This window comes from Elephas maximus, chromosome 16, assembly GCF_024166365.1.
Source record: "Elephas maximus indicus isolate mEleMax1 chromosome 16, mEleMax1 primary haplotype, whole genome shotgun sequence".
NCBI lineage: Eukaryota > Metazoa > Chordata > Mammalia > Proboscidea > Elephantidae > Elephas > Elephas maximus.
The window spans coordinates 77,881,751-77,901,999 of record NC_064834.1 but is presented as its reverse complement, the minus strand read 5'-3'; the positions used below and the strand labels follow the sequence as shown (position 1 = coordinate 77,901,999).

The 20,249-nt window shown below is 44.8% G+C and overlaps 1 protein-coding gene across 3 annotated transcripts in view; it reads left to right on the top strand.

Annotated features, from left to right (window-relative positions):
* MKI67 (marker of proliferation Ki-67) overlaps positions 1 to 8,969 on the top strand; it is a 29,410-nt gene extending 20,441 nt beyond the window's left edge. For 2 of the 3 annotated variants that reach the window (XM_049855527.1, XM_049855528.1), the window contains exons 13-15: positions 593 to 647; positions 993 to 4,891; positions 8,778 to 8,969. In XM_049855527.1, coding sequence (XP_049711484.1) covers positions 593 to 647; positions 993 to 4,891; positions 8,778 to 8,837 — 4,014 coding nt within the window. In that variant the 3' untranslated portion in view covers positions 8,838 to 8,969. Of the gene's footprint in view, positions 1 to 592; positions 648 to 992; positions 4,892 to 7,947; positions 8,542 to 8,777 lie in introns of those variants that run through there. The other variant, XM_049855529.1, reaches the window with a different exon arrangement.
* Positions 8,970 to 20,249: the final 11,280 nt, after the last annotated feature.

Here is a 20,249-nt window from a genome sequence, read left to right as displayed (position 1 = left end):
TCCCAGACACTGCTACCAGGACCACTGGGTAGAAATGGTTTAATAAATGCCAGTGATTTATCCAGAACAATATAAATAGGAGGTGGGTATTCTTGAGAACACCCTAACTATCAGGATTGTTATAGAGATTTCTATATTGAGAGGTCTGGCAAAATTCCAGATACAGGGATTTTCCTGTCTAGCATTAGAAGTATTTTTAAAGGATTAGAAATTAACTTACTGCCCATCTAACGGGGCATTTTATTCTAAGTAAATCGGTATAGTCAGATTTGACTTATATCCCATTCAAGCACTGTGGTTAAAAATTTTCTCGAGTTCCTCATTTATGACTTTTCAGTAACCAGCTAACCGGTTGCTGTTGAGTCGATTCCGACTCATGGTGCCCCCATGTGTGATGATCGTTTCTCCACTGGAACAAAATGGCAAAGCATAACCTTAAATATCTCAGATTCCTGGCATCTTAGAAAATAAGTCCATGTGAAGTTTTTGAATGAATTACTCTGAGTTCATATATGGGTATGTTCTTCATGTCGAACTTTGAAATTTGCTTTACTCATGATTAGAATTTTGTGGATGTCTTCTGATTTTTTAGGATGGACCAGGAGACAGTCAAGAAAACCCCTCTTGTAATAACCCTTGTGAAGATGGTAAGTAGAAATCTTTGTTTATATGTAGTTTTTCCAACACTCATCACACTTATGAGTTTGGATAAAATTAGAATTTTTTTCTGAGGAATCCCTGAAAACTCCAAAGTATATATTACTGTGGTATCATGTAATTATTTTGGGGCCATCAATCTGTCTCAGTCTGGCCCCCGTATAAGCTACCTGAGATTTTCACATTTGTGAAGTTTAAAAAATAAGGTGAAAAGACAAGTTGCTGTACCAATATGATGCTTTGTGGGAAAGTGATTTTACAAATAAGAACTTAAAAATATACATATATGTAAATAGACATACTTGTAAATACATATATGTCCCTTTACGTTACAGAATCCCGGACTAATGCCTCTGAAAAATTATGGCCAACGAACATGAAAGATAGTGGTATAAATCAAAGGACAAGATATGGCCTCAGAAACAAAAGGGGTCGAGAGGTGCAAGAATCTAAATATTTGCCTCATCAGACAGAGAAAGTGGAATCAGAGTCAAATGAAAAGACAACTGAGCCAAATATTCAAACGAACCTGCATCAGGGAACATCCCTACGTTCCAGACATAGATGCAAAACAGATACAGAAGTGCCAGAGTCTCAGCTACTTCCATCACCAGAAACAATTCAAGAAAACAAAGGTGAAAAGAAGACTCTGAAGAGCTCCCAAAAGAAAACCTCAGAAGATGGACCTATGGAAAAAAAGGCAGTAGCCTTAAGATCCAGGGGAAGAAGTAAAACTGGTATAAATTTGCCAGAAACTGAGAGTTTGGCTAGTTTAGCAGAGGTTATGCACACAGAGGAAGATGACAAACCAATGGAGAGTTCGCAAGAAAAAATCAAACCTACAGGTGAAGAGAAGATAGTTTTAACATCTAGGAAGAAAATCAACAGTAATTTTGGCCTGGTGACACGCTCAAATAAGGTCTTCCCTGCTAAGGTGGAAGAATCTGATGTTTCATCTAGTACAGCAGCTAGAGTGTCTGTGAGCAAGAATGAGGAGAAAACAGTTACTCATTCCTTGGACAAAGTCTTCACAAAGAAGGTTGCAACTCGAGGGCTTAGATCTAGATCTGGACCCGCGACAACAAACCCAGCCTCTGAAGTCTCTCCTAGCCCACTTAGTACAACTGAGACAGCAGATTCAGAGGAGGCTGGGAGGACGCAAGGGAGGAAACACCAGAAGAAGTGCAAAAAAACACGTGTGAAGACAAGACACCAAAGCATGAGTCTTGGTGAGGAAACGCAGCACTCCCACTCTCTGCCTGCTCCCTCTGAGGAAGCCTCCACAGAAAAAGAGACAGTACTAAAGCAAGAGACATGTGTGAAGACAAGACACCAGAGAAAGGGTCTTGGTGAGGAAACTCAGCACTCCCACTCTCTGCCTGCTCCCTCTGAGGAAGCCTCCACAGAAAAAGAGACAGCACTAAAACAAGAGACAAATATGAAGACAAGACACCAGAGAAAGGGTCTTGGTGAGGAAATGCAGCACTCCTGCTCTCTGCCTGCTATATGTGAGGAAGCCTCCACAGAAAAAGAGACAGCACTAAAGCAAGAGACAAGTGTGAAGACAAGACGCCAGAGAAAGGGTCTTGGTGAGGAAACTCAGCACTCCCACTCTCTGCCTGCTCCCTCTGAGGAAGCCTCCACGGAAAAAGAGACAGCACTAAAACAAGAGACACGTGTGAAGACAAGACGCCAGAGAAAGGGTCTTGGTGAGGAAACTCAGCACTCCCACTCTCTGCCTGCTCTCTCTGAGGAAGCCTCCACAGAAAAAGAGACAGCACTAAAACAAGAGACAAGTGTGAAGACAAGACACCAGAGAAAGGGTCTTGGTGAGGAAACTCAGCACTCCCACTCTCTGCCTGCTCTCTCTGAGGAAGCTTCCACAGAAAAAGAGACAGCACTAAAACAAGAGACAAATATGAAGACAAGACACCAGAGAAAGGGTCTTGGTGAGGAAATGCAGCACTCCTGCTCTCTGCCTGCTCCCTCTGAGGAAGCCTCCACAGAGAAAGAGACAGCACTAAAGCAAGAGACAAGTGTGAAGACAAGACGCCAGAGAAAGGGTCTTGGTGAGGAAACTCAGCACTCCCACTCTCTGCCTGCTCCCTCTGAGGAAGCCTCCACGGAAAAAGAGACAGCACTAAAACAAGAGACACGTGTGAAGACAAGACGCCAGAGAAAGGGTCTTGGTGAGGAAACTCAGCACTCCCACTCTCTGCCTGCTCTCTCTGAGGAAGCCTCCACAGAAAAAGAGACAGCACTAAAACAAGAGACAAGTGTGAAGACAAGACACCAGAGAAAGGGTCTTGGTGAGGAAACTCAGCACTCCCACTCTCTGCCTGCTCTCTCTGAGGAAGCCTCCACAGAAAAAGAGACAGCACTAAAACAAGAGACAAATATGAAGACAAGACACCAGAGAAAGGGTCTTGGTGAGGAAATGCAGCACTCCTGCTCTCTGCCTGCTCCCTCTGAGGAAGCCTCCACAGAGAAAGAGACAGCACTAAAGCAAGAGACACGCTTGAAGACAGGACACCAGAGGAAGGGTCTTGGTGAGGAAATGCAGCACTCCCACTCTCTGCCTGCTCCCTCTGAGGAAGCCTCCACGGAAAAAGAGACAGCACTAAAGCAAGAGACAAGTGTGAAGACAAGACACCAGAGAAAGGGTCTTGGTGAGGCAATACAGCACTTCCACTCTCTGCCTGCTCCCTCTGAGGAAGCCTCCACAGAGAAAGAGACAGTACTAAAGCAAGAGACACGCTTGAAGACAGGACACCAGAGGAAGGGTCTTGGTGAGGAAATGCAGCACTTTCGCTCTCTGCCTGCTATATGTGAGGAAGCCTCCACAGAAAAAGAGACAGCACTAAAGCAAGAGACAAGTGTGAAGACAAGACACCAGAGAAAGGGTCTTGGTGAGGAAACGCAGCACTCCCACTCTCTGCCTGCTATATGTGAGGAAGCCTCCACAGAAAAAGAGACAGCACTAAAGCAAGAGACACGCGTGAAGACAGGACACCAGAGAAAGGGTCTTGGTGAGGAAATGCAGCACTCCTGCTCTCTGCCTGCTCCCTCTGAGGAAGCCTCCACAGAAAAAGAGACAGCACTAAAGCAAGAGACAAGTGTGAAGACAAGACACCAGAGAAAGGGTCTTGGTGAGGCAATACAGCACTCCCACTCTCTGCCTGCTCCCTCTGAGGAACCCTCCACAGAGAAAGAGACAGCACTAAAGCAAGAGACACGCTTGAAGACAGGACACCAGAGGAAGGGTCTTGGTGAGGAAATGCAGCACTTTCGCTCTCTGCCTGCTATATGTGAGGAAGCCTCCAAAGAAAAAGAGACAGCACTAAAGCAAGAGACAAGTGTGAAGACAAGACGCCAGAGAAAGGGTCTTGGTGAGGAAACTCAGCACTCCCACTCTCTGCCTGCTATATGTGAGGAAGCCTCCACAGAAAAAGAGACAGCACTAAAACAAGAGACACGCGTGAAGACAGGACACCAGAGAAAGGGTCTTGGTGAGGAAATGCAGCACTTTCGCTCTCTGCCTGCTCCATGTGAGGAAGCCTCCACAGAAAAAGAGACAGCACTAAAGCAAGAGACAAGTGTGAAGACAAGACGCCAGGGTACACGTCTCGGTGAGGAAACGCAGCACTCCCGCTGTCTGCCTGCTATATGTGAGGAAGCCTCCACAGACAAGGACGAGGAAGACAGACGGCTGCTAAACCACACAATTCCTCCTCAAAAGGGCAGAGGTTTAAGATCTAGAAGTAGGAATAAAGTAAGCACAGACCCAGAAGGACTTCTGAGTATAGCTAGTTCAACAGAAACAAAACGCACAGAGGAAGCCACAGAGATGCCCGTTAAAACAAGCCATCAGCAGGAAGCTGCAGCAGCCACTGAAGCAGCTCTGGGTTTGAGGTCTGGAAGACGAAATAAGGTGCCTGTCACCACTCCCAAGATGCAAGGGTCTGATCCTGAGCCCAGCACGGAGAACACCTCGGAGAAGGCTGCTGATGATCCCTCCGGGAAAGTCTCAGAAGATCCAGTCACGGTGCCGGGAATTCAATCCTCAAGACTGAGATCTAGAAATCAGACAAAATCAGAGGCTGAACTTTGTAGTAAAGAGAAGCCAACCAAAAAGCCAAGCCATAGCCAAAGTGATATGAAATCACTGCAAAAAGTAACACGTGCTTCCAAAAGAGGCATTTTTGAAGAAGCAGCTACCAAAAATCCAAAGCAGGTAAGTAATTTACTGCTTCTCTTTTTGGTGGGCACAGAACATTTTGGTGTATTTTTGCCCCACGTTGCAAGCAGGCAAAGCAAACACATTACAGTCACGCGCTGCATAACGTCCATTGGGGCAACACCTGACTGAATATACATCCGCCATCCAGCAGGGCCCTCCAGGGGATGCCCACAGCCTGACTCAGCAGCGAGGCTGCCCTGCCATCCCCCACCCGTGTACCCCCGCTGCTGGGAGGAGTGTGCGCAAGATCCTGTTCCTGAGCGCCCAGTCCTGAGCAGCCAAGGTGGGCAGCCATCGAGTGCTGGCTGGGGTGGAGCACCTGGTCACTGAGACCACTCCCCTGCTGCCCAGCCCCAGCCCAGAGCTTCCCCACCATGACCTTCATGGGGCTGAGGGGCAGCATACTGGGCGGGACCTAGCCAGTGCTCACGTGAGGTGTCCACAGCAGGACCTGCCCCCAGCCGTATGCCACACAGCAGCCCCTGGGGCCCATGTACCCAGGAGCCCAGGCTCTGCAGAGAAGCTGACCCATGCCTTGGCAGATGTCACCCACAGTGTTCCCACAATGTCCAAATCGTGTAATGTCCCATTTCACAGAACGTGTGGATGTTAAGCGACACATGACTGTATCCAACATGCTGCTGACTCCCAGCCATACCATTGGAAGATGCACACACAGTTTGTCTTCATAGCTGTATTTTAATATATGTTTTAGGAATTCTGCTTAATAAATCCACATTACGAAGACTTGATTCAGGAAGCACTAGAACCTTATTTAGTGACTGCCTTCTGCCTGCTTATGTTGCGCCCCTTACGAAGACTGTAAGCAGTTGTCTTCAGCCTCTAGTTCAGCTAAACTTGCCAAAACAGGAAAGTGGTTATGCCTGGATTTCAAAGGACAGTCTTTGAAAGCTGGAATAAATAAAAGTCAGGTGTCCATGAAAGAGATAGTACTAAGAGTTTTCTATTGAATGAGAGTGCTTGTGTCCTTTCACTGTCCCCATCCTGAACTAAAGAACAGTTAAGCTAAGGAACTCTAAGTGCTATTAAAGTAATATCAAACTTAGCAGCACATAATTGTCTATCATTTGAATAAATCTATAAGGCATGATTAAATTCTATTTGCATTCTTTTTGAGAATATCTGATGTAGCTACTTTAAAAGAAAAATAGGTTGAATGGTTACCTCTTTGTGAGTGGAATAAATTTGCTTTTTAGCACACGGAGTTTGTCTCTATAATTACAATTTTCTGAGCTCAGTAGATGGAACTAATGTAGGAATAACTTCCTCAGATATCAGAATTCTAGCAACCCCAATTGTCCTAACTAGCACAAACTCTAGGACAAGCTAGAGAGTGCCAAGAGAGCCAGAGCTCCCCAGATGATCTACCACAGGACACGGCACAGACAGGCCAGCATGCTAACCAGGAGGACCAGTGTGACTAGGTGATGGGCAGGGAGTCTTAGCAGGAAGGACTGACTATACCAGAGAGAGGAAAGAAGGCTCAGAGAAGCTGACCTATGCCTTGGCAGATGTCACCAGGTGTTTGCTGGTAGCAGAAGACATTGTGATAATGGTAAGACATGTTCGTAGAGACCATAGGCACATCCGCCCTTGATGGTGTTAGGTGCTGTCAGCTCAGTTCTGACTCATAGTGACCCCATGTACAACAGAACAAAACACTGCCCGGTCCTGCTCCATCCGCGCAATCGTTATGCTTGAGCCCATGGTTCTAGCCACAGTGTCAGTCCATCTCGCTTTTTTGCTGAGTCTACTTTACCAGAAACCTTGGTGACGTAATGGTTAAGTACTACAGCTGCTAACCAAAAGGCTGGAAGTTTAAATCTGCCAGGTGCTCCTTGGAAACTCTATGGGGGCAGTTCTACCCTGTCCTATAGGGTCACTATGAGTTGGAATCAACTTGACGGCCGTGGGTTGTACTTTACCAAGCATCTTGTCCTCCAGGGACTGGTCCCTCCCGATAACATGTCTGAAATACATGAGACGAAGTCTCACCAGCCTTGCTTCCAAGCGTTCTGACTGTACTTCTTCCAAGATAGATCTGTTCATTCATCTGGCAGTCCATGGGATATTCAGTATTCTTCACCAAAACCATAATTCAAAGGCATCAATTCTTCAGTCTTCTGTATTCATTGTCCAGATTTCACATGCATATGAGCTGACTGAAATATTATGACTTGGGTCAGGTGCACCTTAGTCCTCAAGGTGACATCTTTGCTTTTTTTTTTTTTTTTAAAGATTTTTTTGCAGCAGATTTGCCCAATGTAATGTCATTTGATTTCTTGATTGATGCTTCCATGGGTGTTAATTGTGGATCCAAGTAAAATGAAATCCTTGACGATTTCAATATTTTCTCTTTTTATCATGAAGTTGCTTATTGATCCAGTTGTAAGGATTTCTGTTTTCTTTATGTTGAGGTGTAATCCATATGAAGGCTGTGGTCTTTGATCTTCATCAGAAAATGCTTCAAGTTTAGGTTCTGCATGAGCACGATTAAGTGTTCTGGAATTTCCATTCTTTGCAATGTTATCCATAATTTGTTATGATCCACACAGCTGAAAGCCTGTACATACTCAATGAAACACAGGTAAACATCTTTCTGGTATTCTCTGCTTTCAACCAAGATCCATCCATGTCAGCAATGATATCCTTGGTATCAGCTTATATACCAAAAAAAAAAACCCACTGCCTCACAGTAGTTACTCTATAGGATAGAGCAGAACTGCCCCACAGGGTTTCCAAAGAACAGCTGGTGCATTCAGACTGCCAACCTTTAAGGTTAGCAGCTGAGCTCTCAACCACTGCACCACCAAGGCTGCTTGCTTGTATAGTTACCATTATATTATAACCTGTGATGTGTACCTCATGCTTTATTATTTTCTGACCAAGAAGGTGGTCTGTAATTCGACCTTTTCCTGATATTCGGTCATTATCATGAATATCTGTGCTACACTGCATAAGGTGTGGCCTTCAGAGGCTACCGAATTCCAACGAAGTCTTAGATTTTTTTAATTCTTGTCTCTTTCTAGCTCTCCCTCCTCCCTCCATCAGCGGTCACTTGATAAAGTTGTTAGTGTGACTGCTGCTACAAATATGCCTGGTGTCACAATTCGCTTTTTCTGCCTTGCTGATTGGTCGGGGAGCAAACACCTGACGGGCTCACCGGCAGGTAAAGTGCATGCAGCCTCCTGCTTTGGGGCACCTGTCTTGGAAAATCAAAATCTCATCTTTTGTTGTTTAAATGTTACCTAACTTTCTAGATGGATGAGCCTGCCAAGTAAGGACTCCCTAGGTAAATTATACATATTAGGTTTCAACCAATATTGGTTAAAATGGAAGGCTTTGTTACATAAAAGGTATCTTAAAAGTAAACTCAGTCAGAATACCTCTGATTTCTCCCAGCTACTTGCAAGAAGACACTAGCATGAGGGCCCAATTTGGGTGTCTGTTCCTTAATCACACTCTCACATAATTGAGTGAGTGTCCACTTTGTAGAGGTGGTTTGACTTAGAAGACCCAAGAGATTTAGTCCTGATGATTCTCTATAATTGAATTCACTTTTTCTTGGTGGTATTTTAGTGTACATTTATGTAGAAACTGCTTGCGTTATGTCTTAAATTTAGAAATAGATTATAAACTTTCTATGAAAAGAGAATATTTATGTTTAAGGACCAAGTAGTAAAAGAGCAGGATATATCATAAAACTCATTTCCAACTTCAAAATTAACTTTATAGAACTGAGGACCTGCACGATACTTAGTAAGAATTTGAGTTGTTTTTTTTTTTTCTGGTAGTGCAGAATTGGTTATAAAGTTATTCTTCAAAATTACTTAAGAGTTATATTTTTCTTCCCAAACAGGATAAGAACATCATACCAACAAAGAAAACTAGAAGATACCAAGGCAATGAAGATGCTTAGCAAAGAAGCTCAAGAAAGAAAAAAAAAGTGATAGTTTAGTGATAAGTATAAATACACCCCATAGTATATTTTTTGTCATAAAATTTAGCAAAATCTTCAGTAATGTAGCAAAGTGTAATGTTCCCTTTTATATCCCAATAAATTTGTTTTTGGTAAATTTGTATAAACTTTGTGTCATTTAGCTTCCTATATTCATTGGAGGTGAAAGTGGGAGATTTTATATAATGCAATTTTAGGGAGAAGCTATTTTATAAAAGAACAATGATAAATCTGTCTACACCAAGCATTCTGTTCCTGCCACCAAACACAGCCAGTAGCTTTCTGACAAGCTGCCACTTGTTTGCAAGACTGAAAACCAGAGAAGCATCATCCTTTCCCCCTGTCCCCGCCTAGCATGTGAGGTGAACCTTGCTCAGATCACCGCAAGAAAGCTCTGAGGAAGGAGGTAGAATGCTACGTGCCTCGCCTCGCTGCCCTGACCTGTGGTTAAACTTACGCAGCTTGACCAAAGGTATCAGGCATACAAAAATGTTCTTATTAGAGAAAATACATTTTCTCTAGTGTTTTAAATATTAGAGGGAATATATTTTTCTAGTTTGTTTTAGTATAGCTGTATAAGCTGTGATTAATCTCTAATTTTTAGAAAATGGTGCAGGTTCTGTTCAAGATATAGCTGAGCAGCCTGTTCCACTCTTAAACATAACACCCTAATACCTTACAACATGTTTTCTCCTATTCAAAATGGGTGATTGAGAGCTTGACATAACTAGCGTCATAATGATGCTCCAAGTAATCTCTAAACATTTTTTTATTGTACCAGCTGCACTGGTCTCTTCCAAAGGGGTGCGGAGCTCTCTCAGCTCCTGTGGCCTTGGTCTCTTCTTTGTTCTGAGAAGTGGCCTTCAGCCTGCAAAATGGCAGAAAGGCTCCTGACGTTTTTAATCTACAACTTTCTTTCTTGCTCCCTGTCTCAGCCAGAGTGGACTTGGCAGAGCAGTTCCACTAGCCGAGATTCTTACGTGAGTTTTTTCAGCCTGTTACAAACATACTGATTAGAGTCCAGATGTCTGACATGCATATCTTTAGTTTAATAAAGAGTTTCTTGTAGTTGTTTTGTGATGTATAAGACCATCTGTGGACTACGTGCTCAAAACATTAGGTAGGAATCTGTGAAACATTTCATAACATGGAGGAACCTGGAAGGCATTATGCTGAGTCAGTTGCAAAAGGCAAATATTGTATGAGACTACTATTATAAGAACTTGAGAAATAGTTTAAACTGAGAAATCATTGTTTTGGGAGGGAGGAAGGGTGGGAGGGGGCATTCACTAATTAGTAGCTAAGAACCACTTTAGGTGAAGGGAAAGACAGCACACAATACAGGGGAGGTCAGCACAACTGGACTAAACCAAAAGCAAAGAAGTTTTCTAAATAAACTGAATGCTTTGAAGGCCAGTGTAGCAAGGGCAGGGGTCTGGGGACCATGGTTTCGGGGGACATCTAAGTCAATTGGCATAATAAAATCTATCAACAAAACATCCTGCATCCCACTTTGAAGAGTGGCGTCTGGGGGTCCTAAACGCTAGCAAGCAGCCATCTAAGATGCATCAATTGGTCTCAACCCACCTGGATCAAAGGAGAGTGAAGAACACCAAGGACACAAAGCAATTACAAGCCCAAGAGACAGAAAGGGCCACATGAACCAGAGATTACATCATCCTGAGACCAGAAGAACTAGATGGTGCCCAGCTACAACCCATGACTGCCCTGACAGGGAACACAACAGGGAACCCCTGAGGGAGCAGGAGAGCAGTGGGATGCAGACCCCAAATTCTCATAAGGCCAGACTTAATGGTCTGATTGAGACTAGAAGGACCCCGGTGGTCATGGCCCCCAGACCTTCTGTTGCCCCAGACAGGAACCATTCTCGAAACCAACTCTTCAGACATGGATTGGACTGGACAATGGGTTGCAGAGAGATGCTGGTGAGGAGTGAGCTTCTGGGATCAGGTGGACACTTGAGACTATGTTGGCATCTCCTGCCTGGAGGGGAGATGAGAGGGTGGAGGGGGTTAGAAGCTGGCGAAATGGACACGAATAGAGAAAGTGGAGGGAGAAAGTGGGCTGTCTCATTAAAAAAAAAATTTAGAGAGGGAATAATTGGGAGTGTGTAGCAAGGTGTATATAGGTTTTTGTGTGAGAGGCTGACTTGATTTGTAAACTTTCACGTAAAGAATAAAAATTATAAAAAAAAAAAAATTAGGTAACCCTGACCTTCCCCCTATAAAACTCTCCCACTCGCTCTTTAGAATTAGAATGTGGGAGAAATTTAACCTCCTGTCTCTTCAATGCTGGTATTTAATAAAGCCTTCTCACTGTTTACCTCCTTCTGTCTCAGTATTGGCTTTGCGGCAGGCAGCTCAAACCTGCGATTTGCAGTAACATTTTATCAGGAAGAGCATTCTAAGGGCTCAGCTCAGCTCCCACGAGCTGGCCAGCAGCCAGTCCTGAAAACTTCTTTCTTGGGAATATGCAGGTCTGAGTAAGCCAGGCCTGCTGAGTTACCCTTTTCTGCATACTAGTTCATTCTGTATATTTCACATTTAATCTGTTAGTCTAAGGAGCTTTTTACTTTTAAACATTTTTCCTTTGCCTCAGTTTACTTGATAGTTTTAATCTACATTGTCTTATGTACTAGATAGGTGAGATAAATAATTTAAAATAAAAGCTTAAGCCCAACAAGTGGTCGCAGAGATTCTACCACCTCATGACTCCAAGAAACCTGAGGGACGGTGGCCAGGGCTATAGGATTGGGAAGAATTCAGACACTGGCAACGTTTGGGAACGATATGCTCCATGGGCAAGGATCCTGATTATGGGCCATGTTTAGAAGAAAATTAGTCTGGTGCAGGGTAAACAGCAGAGCAATGTAGACATTACTAAGAGCACTCTAAACGGAGGGAAGCAAAGGGGCAGTTCCACATCTGTTTAAGGTGAGGTGGACATGTGCTTGACCTCTGTTGAGGGAAGCAAACCATTTGGCACCAGCAGCCCCTGTTCTGACCACCTGTGGTTGAATTCAGTGGACACCATTGAAGGGAGAGGTATGCTGTCTGGGGGAGTGAGCCCCATCGGCAGATGCTGCATGGGGCCCAAGTTACCATCAGAGGCTGCAGTCAAGCAAGAGGTTGATCTGGAGGTAGAACTGTCCAAATTGCAGTTATTAGATTATGAAGATCTAATGTGCCCCATGAGAAACCAACATTTGCACGCCTGCCCAGGGCACTGACGAGCAGTCATGTCAGCCACAGAAGGCATGACAGGCCCGCAGAGATCTGTAATGGGCCAATTAAGGTGACAGCTGTCCTTTTCCAGAGGTCCCTGGGTGGCACAAACTGTGCTTGACTGACCTAAAGGTTGACGGTTCAAACCCACCCAGAGGCTCCATGGAAGAAAGGCCTGGTGTTATGCTTTTGAAAAGTCCCAAAAAAACCCAGTTTGAAAGGTCACAGCCTTGAAAACCCCGTGGAGCACAGTTCTATTCTGTACACATGGATTGTCATGAGTTGGAACCAACAAGTTTGTTTTTTAAATAATATTTTATTGTTTATAAAAATAGGTGAAAGTTTATATAGCAAATTAGGTTTCCATTTAACAATTCTTATACAAACTGTTCCATGCCATTTGTTACAATTTCCACGATGTGTCAGCATTTTTACTATTTCCGTTGTTTGTTGTTTCCATTGATCTAGCTTTCTTTCCCCTCCTTGCCTTCTCATCTTTGCTTTTGGGTAAATGTTAACCATTTGGTCTCATACAGTCTACTGTTTAAGGGAGAATATTACTCACAGGTGATATTGTTTATTTTATAATCCAATCTATTATTTGGCTGAAAGATGACCTCCAGGAGTGGCTTCAGTGCCAAGTTCAAAAGGTATCTTAGGGTGACAGTCTTGGGGATACCTCTAGTTTCTATCAGTCCAGTAGGTCGGCCTTTTTTAGGAATGGCAATTTTGTTCTATGTTTTTCTCCCGTTCTATCCGGGACCTTCTATTGTGTCCCTGGTCAGTACAGTCAGTATTGGTAGCTGGTCACCACCTAGATCTTCCCATCTCAGGTTAGAAGAGACTGTCGTTCGTGTGGGCTATCAGTCCTGTGGACTAGTTTCTTCTCTAGGACTTTGATTTTGTTCATTTACTTTTACTCCATGAGACCAACAGTTGTATACTAGATGGCTGTTCACAAGCTTTTAATACCCAAGATGCTACTCACCAAACTAGGATGTAGAATATTCTATGTATAAACTAGTTCTGCCAATTGACTAAGTTGTCCCCCGATACCATGGTCCTAACCCTTTTAACCCAGGAAACCAATCTGCCAGTTGTTTTGGCATGTCTGGAAAGCCTCCGTAACTGTGGCCCCTGTGTTTTGTTATTAAAAAAAAACCAAAACCAAACCCACTGCTGTCAAGTCGATTCCGACTCATAGTGACCCTATAGGACAGAGTAGAACTGCCCCGTAGAGGTTCCAAGGAGCACCTGGCAGATCTGAACTGCTGACCTTTTGGTTAGCAGCCATAGCACTTAGCCACTACACCACCAGGGTTTCCTGTTTTGTTAAATACATGGATATATACGTAGCACACACAAATGTGTACAGGTATCCCTCGCTTTTCAAAAGTTTGCTTTACGCCACTTTGGTTTTACAAAAGACCTACATTAGTACCTCTTTTCGCTAACAGAAAGAAATCTGAAGAGGATTTTGCTTTTATGAAAAAAGGCAAAAAGCGGAAATAATCTTCAGCATCTGTTTTGCAGTGAGCCGTTAGAGGCAGTATGCACGTCAAACAGGGAGAGTGGCACTGCCAAGCTCCTTCCTGGGGAATTAGTCAGCATCTCAGTATCGAGCTGCCATAGCCTTGAATTGCCTGTGAGAATCATGTCTTTAATGCTTTTACTATACATTAGTGTTGTTTCAGGTTTTATGTGTTATTGATATGATTTGGTATGTTACTTTTTGGGTCTGGGAATGCTCAAAAATTTTCCCCACATAAATCAACGATAATTGCTTCTTCGCTTTACGCTGTCTCAGCTTATGAAATGTTTCATAGGAATACTCTGCTTTTGGTTAGAGGAGGATACCTGTCCATACATACGACTACAGATACACGTATACATCCATGTGCATTTACTTACATATGCCTTCCTATACACACATATGGATACATATCTACCTACATAACCACACATAATTTTTGGTTGTTGTTACTGCTGTTGGAATATTGTATATGTTATAGCATTTACTGAATTGTCCCTTTTTCTTGGGTACTTCTTGGTGTCCTTCTTTACCTTGGTCAAGTTGTGCTGACTTCACCCATATTGGGTGTTGCCTTTCCCATCAGCAAAAATAACAAGTGTCTACTATATAGAAAGTGATTCCCCCTCCCTCTCATCCTTGGTAACCATTAAAGAACGTTGCTTTCTGTGTATATGTCTATTCCTGACTTTTTGTAGTAGTGGGATCATACAGTACCTGTCCTTTTGTGATTGACTTATTTCACTCATCATAATGTCCTCCAGATGCATCCATGTTATGTTTCACGGACTCCTTGTTATTCTTTATAGTTGTGTAGTATTCCATTGTGTATATGTACCCCAATTTGTTTATCCATCTGTTGATGGGCACTTAGGTTGTTACCATCTTTTTGCTATTGTGAATAAATAGTGCAGTGAACATAACAGGTTTGGTTTTGTGGTCCTTTTCCAACATGCTGGAGAAGACAGGCCTTAAAAGAAAGCCAGAGGAGCCGGACCCTGCCTGCCCCTCCAGTCCAGACCACTTTCCCAGGCAGTCAGGTCTCAAAACAAGTTTGCCTGGGGTGGGGGAAGGTGAGAAGATGAAATCATTCGAGTATGAGAAGCTGAGCTGAGTTATAATAATGCAAATGTTACAGAATGTAAAGGGAAAACAGCTGTTAAAAACAATGGAGGAAAACAAGACCTTTTTATATCTTGCTGATTTGAGAAGCCTCAGTAAATTGTTAATTATAACACTGTGATAAAGTCTGAAGAAAGATGTATATATCGGCGTTATAGGAGGACAAAAGATATCAAGCAGCTTGGGGATCAGAAAGCACAGAACTCAAGGGACATATAAATTAAAAGGAACAAGGAGGGCAAGGATGTAGTATGTATGAATGCAGTGAGGTACAAAGAACCTGCATAGTCAGGAAACTGGGGCACAGTGTGGGGGGCTGTGACAGAACAGGGGCTGGAGATATAGGCACTGTCATAAAGGGCGTGGGAGGGGGAGAGAAACTCAATGCAGAGAGGCCAGTTAGGAGGATAGCTCATTAACCAGGAGGGGAAACAACGGACACCTAACCGAAGGTGGGGCAAAAACATATTTTGGAGATTAGTTTGGGGAGGAAAGGTAGGATGCCTGGAAAAACTCCAGACAGGAAGACTGGTGGATGGTGTGGAACATGGGACAAGGTGGGAAAAAAAAGATGGGTTGGTTTACATGTGGGTCACCAATGGAGATACCCAGTAGTTAGATCTATGGGTCTGAAATTCAAGAATGCAGTCTGGGCTTAAAATTAGATTTAGGAGACAAGGGCTCACAAGTAAGTAAACTGAAAATCACCAGTCTTTACGAGAAGGAAGCTTAGCATTTTCTGCTCTGAAAAGAGATCATAAAGGAGATTTCCGGGTCTCATAAAGGGGGGAAAAAAAAACCTTAGAACACCTGGGTGGTGGGGGTAGTTTGGCCAAGGTACAGCGCTCAACTTTGCAAAAATGAATCGCTTAGGTTCATCAGTTCCCACCGTCAATCCACTTCACCAGCCACACTGTGTTGTACTGCTTAACTGTCATCAGCTGCTGAAAGGCAGGGATTTCCCTCCTTGTATCCCCGACACCGAGGACTCGGCCAGTGTCAGTGAAAGGACAAACGCAGGGACTAGGGAAACTCACTCACATGCTCTACATTCACCGTGGGGAGGGCATCTGTCCACGCACTTAGTGTCCCTGTCCCTTGAGGGGATAAGCTACTTGAGGGCTGGCACTGCACACGTCGTAAGGGGTTACTACACTTAAGGGGTGACTACGGCCACTGTCCTCACCTAAGGGCGTCCACAGGGCACGCCAGCCACGAAGTCCCAGGGCCATTGGTACTTAGCTCCCCTTCCTTTCACGTCATCTGAGTTTCCTGAACCTCTCAGCGAGCCGGCTCCCGCCATCTTTTTCGGGAGCGAGTGGGCAAGGATACCTGGCTGGCTGGGCTACGTCGGCGGAGCAGCAGAGGCTACGGCGGCGGCGGAGGGCGGGCGCGAGTGCTCGACGGGGCGGGCGGACGCGTTACGGAGCCGACCAAACGCAAGACGCACACTCCGCCGCTCCTGCTTCCCTCAGGCCCCCGGGCGCTAACTCCTTAGCTGCGGTTCCGGCCCAAGGGCTCCACCCCAGACGCCCATTGGTTGCTTCTTGCGAGACCCCCGCTCCGGCCAATCGCAGCCGAGCGCGCCTGATTTCGAATGCCCCGACTTCCTCCCGCGCCTGCGCGGAAGGGATAGTCTGGTGGGAAGGGCGTTCAGACGGGGAAGGGGTGTTCCTTAGGGATCTGGGTTCCGGCGGAAGAGGCGTTTCGACTAGGAGGGAGCTTCGACTAGGGGGGCGTCCCGGCGGGCGGGGGCCAAGCCTGTGCACCCCGTAATCGGTGGCTTACAGTAGGGGCCGGATGGTTTGGTAGCATTTGACGAAGTTAGAGAGAAGTCAGTGTAGAGTGAATTTTTAACAAGCTATTTCCCCAGTAAGACTGTAAATATAAAAAACCACCTCATTTGGTTAACTCTTCGGTGGTATATTACACCAACTTTAGGCGCGGTTTCTGTTTTCATTCAGCACAGCCTCCATCTTTTTAGATGATTAGTTTTCTTCTTTTAAAAGTAACTTTGGGGCCATATGGAATAACAAGGCCAACTCCATAAATGGAGCCACCTTCGATAACACGGCTTGAGAGTAATGAGGGTTGGGGACTGTTCACAAAGACTTAGGGCCATTTTGACCCCAGACCAGGGTGAGCCCTGGGGGTATAGAGCCATTAAAGGCACCCTCAGTGGACATCTGAGTTTGTGTCCCGTAACTTTGCCTTGACAGGGCGACCCTTGGAGTGGGACTTCACCTCCCTGGATACAGGTTCCTAAGAAGCAACCTGGGATGCATTTTCTGCGCACCGCCTGGCCAGGTTGAGATGAGGACGGCAAAAGTCATAGAGCAGACCCCCTAGAATGTGAACTGTAAGGGTGGTGCCATGTCTGTCCACTGGTGTAGCCTCAGTGCCTGGGGTAAGCCAGGTACACATAAGTCAATATATTTGTGTGTGTGTGCATGTGTATTGTACTTTAGATGAAGGTTTGCAGAGCAAATAGTTTCTCATTAAACAGTACACATACCGTTTTATGACATTGGTTGCCAACCTCATGACATGTCAACACTCTCCCCTTCCCCATTACCAAAGTCCTTGCCTTCTCGTACTTGCCCCTGAGCTGGTGTGCCCGTTTAGTTTTGTTTTGTTTTATGGGAATGTCTAATCTTTGGCTAAAGGGTGAATCTCAGAAGTGACTTCGTTACCGAGGTATAAGGCTGTCCATGGGCCATACTGTCTCTGGGTTTCTCCAGTCTCTGTCAGACCAGTTAAGTATGCTTTTGTGTGTGTGTGTGAGTTCGAATTTTGCCCTACAATTTTCTTCTGCTCTGTCCGTGACCCTCTACTGTGATCCCTGTCAGAGCAGTTGGTGGTGGTAGACAGGCACCATCTAGTTGTGCTGGACTCAGCCTGGTGGAGGCTGTGTTAGTTGTGGTCCATCTGCCCTTTGGACTAATCCTTCCCTTGTGTCTTTGGTTTTCTTCATTCTCCCTATATCCAGACAGGGTGAGACCAGTCGAGTATCTTAGATGGCCACTTACAAGCTTTTAAGGCTCCAGGCACTACTCACCAAAGTAGAATGTAGAACATTTTTTATAACTATGTTATGCCAATTGAGCCAGATGTTCCCTGAGACCATGGTCCCTACAGCTCTTAGCCCAGTAGTTTGTCCCTCACGAAGTTTGGATGTGTCTGTGGAGCTACCATGACCTTACCTCGGACAAGTTTTGTAGCTTCCCCAGACACAGAAATCAATATTTACTGAAGGAATGCATGGATCTGGGAGTGTCTGTTGAATAAATGGCAGTTACTTTTGTTGGTTTGGTTGCTGTAATAGAGGTCTGAATAGTATTGTCTATGATCAGAATGGGGAGTGATAGGTTATGCCTGAGGAAGGACTGTAGACTGCACCAGGGGAAGGGAACACCTGAGAGGCGTCACAGCGCAGGTGATGATTGAGTTGGGCCAAAATGCCAGAGTAAGGGGGAAGGGTATTTCAGGAAGAGAGGACCCCATATTCTAATGAGGCACGTTGTTTGAAGGTGTGAATCACAAATGTGTCATTTTAGGTAGGCAAAATTCAAGGAATGGTAAAATTCGGGTTTTTGCTATGACTGAGTTCTACTAACACTTTCAGATTTTGTACAAATTATGAACCTCACATTCAGAAAAATTTCAATTAACGGAATGCCTGGGGAATGGAATATTCTGATTAATGAAAAAATCCTTTAAGGTTCACTTCTAACCAAAAGCTTGCTGAAATATATTAGCACATTTTCTCGCCTTCCTAAGTACTGTATTTCAAAAGCCTTTTTTTTTTTTTAACTCATGGTGATCTTTATCTTATAGGGCTGTAGATGTTGGAATAGAGAAGCTCATTCAAGTGCTACACAGGTGTTTTAAAAAACAAACGGCCACACACCACATTCTTCACTTAGTACTTTTTGAAGAGAGGGGACAAATGACAGAAAGATATTAAACATCTCAACTAGGCTAATTTTATATTTAAGAACAGGGGACAAGAAATGAATACTCTCTTACCGGCCATGTGGTTTGATAACTTCTATGAGCCTCTGTTTCCAAGTCAGCGTTATCCCTTTCATAGAAAGTTCTCTATAAATAGAAGCTATTTTTACTTTTTTGCCTTCAGGTGTGCCGGGTCTGCAGTTCGAACCCACCAGCTGCTCCGCAGGAGAAAGATGTGGCTGACTGCGTCCATAAAGATTACAGCCTTGGAAACCCTATGGGACAGTTCTACTCTGTCCTATAGGGTTGGTGAGTTGGACTCAAATTGATGGCAGTGGGTTTGGTGTTTTAGTTTAGTTTTACTTTTTTGCCTTGAAGTATGCCTGCAGGTCCTGGCTGCCACAGTCTCTTAACTTCCTTTGCTCTCACTTTGACCTTCCAACTCCTGTATCTCTTAAGCAGGAGCCCCTTGCCCTCCACACACATCCTGCAGTCTGCGAGTAGCTTCTGTATGCACCCAGCTCTCTGTGGGTCCCCACCATCCTTCCTCAGGCAGCAGGGGCTCTGGAACGCAGCCAACCAGAGCAGCCGGAGTAGAATGCCCTCTAGAGGCCGGATGTACTGGCCTGGGTATTTACAGAGATGCCCTCGTGTTGAACTGCACCCGAGAGCCACGTGGCAGCCTGCCGTAACAGAATGCCACAAAGCAGAGAGATGCCCTCGTGTTGAACTGCCCCGAGAGCCATGTGGCAGCCTGCCGTAACAAAATGCCACAAAGCAGAGAGATGCCCTCGTGTTGAACTGCACCCGAGAGCCACGTGGCAGCCTGCCGTAACAAAATGCCACAAAGCAGATGCGTTGAAGAATGGAGATTTATTTTCTCACAGCTCTGAAGGCTCCAAGTCTGAACGCAGGGAGTCAGCAGGGCCATGCTCTGTCTGCTCTCGGGAGAGATCCGTCCTTGTCTTTTCCAGCTTCTGGTAGCCCCAGGTGTCTCCTGGTGTTCCTTTGCTGATTGTAGGTGTATCTTCACATGGCATCTTCTCCGTGTGTGACTCCTACTCAATGTCTGCTCTCCCCTTTTATAAGACACCACTCAGAAGGGAGTAGGACCCACCGGACTCCAGTATGATCTCATTAACATTGGCAAAGATAAACCCAATTTCCCCAAATAAGGCCACATTCACACATACAGGGGTTAGGGCTTCACATATATATTTTATCATTTGGCAGCGGGTAGGGGGGCAAAGTTATACCCATTGTTGTTGTTACTGTCAAATCAGTTCTTACTCATGGTGGCACTATGTTACATCCATAACACTCTCAAAGTCTAGGAGGTGAGACAGGTTCAAAGTCACCTTTGAAAGTAGTCCTAGAGTTGTAAGTTCATCTCTGATTCATACCATTTGCTTCTTCCCAGGAGACTGCTTTTAGATGAAGGTCCAGCATCTTTATTTGACTCTGATATGACTTGTACATTTCTTTTCCCAGGGCTTGGGTTTCTAGTGTAATCAGTCACAG